At 42.7% G+C, this 6,576-nt stretch overlaps 1 protein-coding gene across 4 annotated transcripts in view; it reads right to left on the bottom strand.

Moving 5' to 3' along the window:
* Positions 1 to 448: 448 nt before the first annotated feature.
* The window catches only part of LOC141148237 (uncharacterized), a 122,420-nt gene continuing 116,292 nt past the window's right edge, over positions 449 to 6,576 (bottom strand). The window contains exon 11 of one of the 4 annotated variants that reach the window (XM_073635487.1): positions 449 to 1,318. In XM_073635487.1, coding sequence (XP_073491588.1) covers positions 1,134 to 1,318 — 185 coding nt within the window. In that variant the 3' untranslated portion in view covers positions 449 to 1,133. The remainder of the gene's footprint in view (positions 1,319 to 6,576) is intronic. The other 3 variants (XM_073635488.1, XM_073635490.1, XM_073635489.1) reach the window with 3 other exon arrangements.

Here is a 6,576-nt window from a genome sequence, read left to right as displayed (position 1 = left end):
TGGAGCCAATTTCATCCTACAACAGGACAATGACCCTAAACACACCTCCAAATTGTGCAAGAACTATTTACAGCAGAAGCAGGCAGCTGGTATTCTATCGGTAATGGAGTGGCCAGCACAGTCACCAGATCTGAACCCCATTGAGCTGTTGTGGGAGCAGCTTGACCGTATGGTACGCCAGAAGTGCCCATCCAACCAATCCAACTTGTGGGAGCTGCTTCTAGAAGCGTGGGGTGCAATTTCTCCAGCTTACCTCAATAAATTAACAGCTAGAATGCCAAAGGTGTGCAATGCTGTAATTGCTGCAAAAGGAGGATTCTTTGATGAAAGCAAAGTTTGATGTAAAAACAATGTTATTTCAAATACAAATCATTATTTCTAACCTTGTCAATGTCTTGACTCTATTTTCTATTCATTTCACAAAGTATGGTGGTGAATAAGTGTGACTTTTCATGCAAAACACAAAATTGTTTGGGTGACCCCAAACTTTTGAACGGTAGTGTATATACCGTATTTTTCGCTCCATAAGATGCACTTATGGAGGAATACAGACCAGGAACACCCCCCAGCCGCGGCCATGTTCAAATACCAGGCTGGCCGCTCGGCTTCTCAGCTGTGGGCTGCATGTTCTAAAGAGCCTGCTTCTCCCTCTGTCAGGACCGGAGCGGCTGTGAGTCTGTGACAGGGAGTGAGGCAGAGCCGACTCGCTATGTCCCCCCTTCTCCGGTCAGCAGAGATCAAAGACACACAGAACGGGCTGTGTGTGCATTCTATTTCCTTGCCCTTTTGCTATCAGCAGCGGGGGGGGGGGGATTAATAAATCAGTGGCAGGACTGAGAAGCTATCAGAGGGGGACACTGAGTTGCAGGCAATCATTTTACAGTATTCTCTAGCAACCGAATGGTGAGTGGCAATGTGTAGTAACCTCTAGCAACCAATTAGTTAGCAATAATGTGCAGTAACCTCTAGCAACCGAATGGTGAGTGGCAATGTGTAGTAACCTCTAGCAACCAATCAGCAAGCAGTAATGTGTAGGAACCTCTAGCAACTGAATGGTGAATGATGATGTGTAGTTACCACCTCAGAATGTTTTTTTTCTTGTGGAGCGAAAAATATAGTATATTGTATTACATTTATGAAAAGTCTGGTTTTCTGTTATGTTCAAAATAACACATTTTCTGTCGGTCTGTTCCTTTCCTGACGAGGAAGAGATCACGTGCCAGTTGACGTATTTTGGGCTGCTCCTGCAGTATGGTCTTCCTCATTTTATCGCTGTTGTCATCCAAGTCATCAAGGACCACGATCACCCGATTCTTTCCTGTATAATAACTGGAATTAGTAGCAGTGACAATAAGGTGCAACCTTCTGACATACTGGACAGTATGGGGGAGACTGACTAAAACTGAAGCACACAGAATCGGGTGAAGCTGAAATCAGCCTACAGATTTTAATGTCAAAGCTTAAAGCAATGTTCCAGATGTCATTTTTTTTTTTTTTTAAAGAGAACTGAGATGTTCTTATCACTAAGTTTTTAAAAAGCTAACTATATGCAAAGTGGCTGTAGTGTTATAATATTTTTTTATAAACCAAATCTTTATAATCCTTTGGCTGCACGCTCCCATCTTAATTGTGGGCATGTGACGCCCACTAGTGTAGTCTTCCAGGATAAGAGTTATGACTAAGGCCTTGAAGGCTGAAACACGTCTACTGACTTCATCTGCATTTGCTCACTATGGCTTTTCAATAAAGCAAATATTTTTTAAAAGAGCAACAAGCAGATCATTTTTCCTACATTACTTTACTCAGCCAGCGACTGTGGATCGATCACCTGCTATCTATGTGGTGTATGGGTAGTAGCACTGATTTTTCTGTATATATTCCGGGATAAGGTGCTGCTGGTTACCCAGCATGCACCTCCGGATATCGTGTATGAGCATAAAACCCGAGGTGCGGCGTACGTTTGTATCTCTGGTTGCCATCACAACGGCGGCATCAGAGGAAGGTCGCGCATCGCTGTTAATTTCTGGGAATGATGACACACATCTCCCAGGAGCCAGGGCGCTGCAGAATATGATGTACCTCGCCATGGCGCCCTGTACAGGAAGAAAAAAAATACACCCTGAAAATAAGGTACAGAGAACTCGAAAAAAAAATTCCAATGTTGTTCTAACTTGTGGGATTGAAGAGAATGATGCAAAGTAGAAAATGTGAGCAGAGCTCTGCTTTAACTGAACAAGCTGAAGTTAGGAGTAGGGATGGGCGAATGGTTCGGCCCGAGCATAAGTTTGAGCCGAACTTTGGATGTTCGGATGTTCTGCGAACACCGAACAATATGCAGTGTTCGGGGCAAATTTGAAAGCCGCCGGAACACCGTTAAAGTCTATGGGACATTAACATGAAAAATCAAAAGTGTTCATTTTAAAGGCTTATACGTAAGTCATTGTCATAAAAAGTGTTTGGGGACTGGCGTTTTTTCGGGAGCAGTGATTTTTTTAATGCTTAAAGTGAAACAATAAAAATGAAATATTCCTTTAAATATCGTGCCTGGGGGTGAATATAGTGTGCTTGTAAAGTGGCACATTTTTCCCGTTTTTTTTAGAACAGTACCACAGCAAAATGACATTTCTAAAGGAAAAATTGTCATTTAAAACTGATTGTGGCTGTAATGAATTGTCGGGTCTCGGCAATATAGATAAAACTCATTGAAAAAAAGAGCATGGGGCCCCCCCCAGTCCATTACCAGGCCCTTTGGGTCTGGTATGAATATTAAGGGGATCCCCGAACCAAAATTAAAAAAATAATTGCGTGAGGGTCCCCCTAAAATCCATATCAGGCCCTTCAGGTCTGATATGGAAATTAAGAGAAACCCTGTACCAAATTTTAAAAATAAATGCCGTAGGGCCCCCCAAATCCATACCAGACCCTTCAGGTCTGGTATGGATTTTAAAGGGAACCCTGTGCTAAAATTTAAAAAAATGGCGTAGGTGTCCCACTCAAAATCCACACCAGACCCTTATCCAAGCATGCAACCTGGTAGGCTGCAGGAAAAGAGGGGGGATGAGAGAGCGCCCCCTCCTGAACCATATCAGGCCTCATGCCCTCAACATAGGGAGGGTGCTTTGGGGTAGCCCCCCAAAGCACCTTGTCCCCATGTTGATGGGGACTAGGGCCTCATCCCCACAACCCTTTGCCCGGTAACAAGGGGACCCCCAAATCCCGGCCTCCCCCCATGTGAAATGGTAACGGTGTACAAATGTGAAGCTTCTTTGCTTGTGGCAGTTCTTATATAACTTAGGGTCTGACACCACAGGGACTTCCCTATGGCTTCCCCGTGGCGTCAGAGGGGGGCAGGGTCACCCGTTTACGTAACCGGTAGCCACGCCCCCTTTGACACCACAGGGAAGTTCCCGTAGCGTCAGAGGGGGTGGGGTCATTAGTGTGTGTGTATATATATATATATATATATATATATATATATATATATATATACACATACACTAGTAATCAAATGTACATATACTACATATGAATTATATATATAGAAAAATGAAAGTAAAAGTCCACGTAATAAGAAGTCCTCCTATTTGGTGCTCATAGCTATATAGGGTAACAGGAACCCTTATGGGGGAGTCTGCACAGACTGGTAACTATGAAGTGGAGGAAGTCTCCGTGTGAGGATGGTTTGCTTCCATGTTTTTATACGAGCGCTGTTGGGATGATGACATGTGGAGGATCCCCATAAGGATTCCTGTTACCCTTGCAGAGTGCCAGCAGATGTGTGGTGACCCTAACACAATTTTAACCCATGGGCTCTTTGTGACCTTTCTTTAAGCAGAAGGTAATTTATAGCTGGTAAGCTGACATTTGTACCATCAATGTGGCGGTTTTGATGCATATTCTTCTACATATTGGTGACGGACAACTGCAGGTGGTCCCCTAGTTATAAGCATCAGACTTACAAATGACTCCTACTTCCAAAAAGAGGGTGACAATGGGAAGTGCAAGGAGATCTACCCCTAGGAAGGGAAATTCACTCCTGTAAGCATTATCATGGGAACAAGATGTCTCCACTGAGGCTTTATCACCAGTCCATGTTTCCCTAAAAACCCCAAATTTTCCAAATCCAATTGTCATTGGGACAGAAAGTGAGGTGAAATCTCAGACAGCAAAACAAATGTTACAGGGATGATAACCCTTCCCTATGCTATCCAAAAAGCTTACAAATAGATTTTTTGGCTGGAGCTACACTTAAAAAATGTACCTGTTCCGACTTACAAACCAATTCAACTTAAGAACAAACCTACAGTCCCTATCTTGTTTTTAACCCGGGGACTGCTTGTACAGCCAACCAAAATTACCCCAAGAGCGCAGCAACAACTCATCCAAGAGGTCACAAAAGATCCCACAACAGCATCCAAAGAACTGCAGGCCTCACTTGCCTCAGGTCAGGTCAGTGTTCATGACTCCATCATAAGATAGAGACTGGTCAAAAATGGCCTACATGGCAGAGTTCCAAGACGAAAACCGCTGCTGGGCAAGAAGAACATAAAAGCTTGTCTCTGTTATGCCAGAAAACATCTTGATGATCCCCAAGACTTTTGGGAAAATATTCTCTGGACCGACAAGACAAAAGTTGAACTTTTTGGAAGGTGTGTGTCCCATTACATCTGGCGTAAAAGTAACACCACATTTCAGAAAAAGAACCTAATACCAACAGTAAAATATGGTGGTGGTAATGTGATGGTCTGGGGCTGTTTTGCTGCTTCTGGACCTGGAAGACTTGCTGTGATAAATGGAACCATGAATTCTGCTTTCTACCAAAAAATCCTGAAGGATAATGTGCAGTCATCTGTTTGTGACCTCAAGCTGAAGCAAACTTGGGTTCTGCAGCAGAACAATGATCCAAAACACACCAGCAAGTCAAGCTTTGAATGGCTGAAGAAAAACAAAATGAAGACTTTGGAGTGGCCTAATCAAAGTCCTAACCTGAATCCTATTGAGGTGCTGTGGCATGACCTTAAAAAGGTGGTTCATGTTCGAAAACCTTCCAATGTGGCTGAATTACAACAATTCTGCAAAGATGAACGGACCAAAGTTCCTGCAAAGTGCTGTAACAGACTCATTGCAAGTTATCACAAATGCTTGATTGCAGTTCTTGCTGCTAAGGGTGGCCCAACCAGTTATTAGGTTTAGGGAGCAAACACTTTTTCACACAGGGCCATGTAAGTTTGTAGTTTGTTTTCCCTTAATAATAAAAACTTTCCTTTAAAAACTGCATGTTGTGTCTACTTGTGTTTATCTTTGGCTAATATTTAAATTTGTTTGATGATCTGAAACATTAAAGTGTGACAAATGTCCAAAACAATCAAAAGTCAGGAAAGGGGCCAACACTTTGTCACAAAACTGTATATACAGTATCTCACAAAAATGAGTACACCCCTCACATTTTTGTAAATATTTTACTATATCTTTTCATGGGACAACACTGAAGAAATGACACTTTGCTACAATGTAAAGTAGTGAGTGTACAGCTTGTATATACCCTAAACCCTATTGGGCATCTGTGGGACATCCTCAAATGGAAGGTGGAGGAGCGCAAGGTCTCTAACATCCACCAGCTCTGTGATGTTGTCATGGAGGAGTGGAAGAGGACTCCAGTGGCAACCTGTGAAAAAGGATGAGCCGAACATCCCCCTGTTCGGTTCGCACCAGAACATGCGAACACACAAAAAATTTGTTCGAACACGCGAACACCGTTATTGTCATAAAAAGTGTTTGGGGACCCGGGTCCTGCTCCAGGGGACATGGATCAATGCAAAAAAAGTTTCAAAAATGGCCGTTTTTTCAGGAGCAGTGATTTTAATAATGCTTAAAGTGAAACAATAAAAGTGTAATATTCCTTTAAATTTCGTACCTGGGGGGTGTCTATAGTACGCCTGTAAAGGGGCGCATGTTTCCCATGTTTAGAACAGTCTGACAGCAAAATGACATTTCAAAGGAAAAAAGTCATTTAAAACTACTCACGGCTATTAATGAATTGCCGGTCCAACAATACACATAAAAGTTCATTGATAAAAACGGCATGGGAATTCCCCACAGGGGAACCCCGAACCAAAATTAGAAAAAAAATGACGTGGGGGTTCCCCTAAATTCCATACCAGGCCCTTCAGGTCTGGTATGGATATTAAGGGGAACCCCAGCCAAAATGTAAAAAAAATGTCCGGGGGTCCCCCTCAAAATCTATACCAGACCCTTCAGGTCTGGTATAGGTCTGCCAGGTCTGGTATGGATTTTTGGAGAAACCCCACGCCATTTTTTTTTAAATTTTGGTGCGGGGTTCCCCTTAAAATCCATACCAGACCTGAAGGGTCTTTACCCTTTACAGGCATAATATAGACACCCCCAGGTACGAAATTTAAAGGGATATTACACTTTTATTGTTTCACTTTAAGCATTATTAAAATCACTGCTCCCGAAAAAACTGCCGTTTTTAAAACTTTTTTTGCATTGATCCATGTCCCCTGGGGCAGGACTCAGGTCCCCAAACACTTTTTATGACAATAACTTGCATATAAG

This window comes from Aquarana catesbeiana, linkage group LG06 (genome assembly GCF_042186555.1).
Source record: "Aquarana catesbeiana isolate 2022-GZ linkage group LG06, ASM4218655v1, whole genome shotgun sequence".
Classification (NCBI taxonomy): Eukaryota; Metazoa; Chordata; class Amphibia; order Anura; family Ranidae; genus Aquarana; species Aquarana catesbeiana.
Note: the sequence above shows the minus strand (reverse complement) of the source record. Positions and strands in the feature narration are given on the sequence as shown.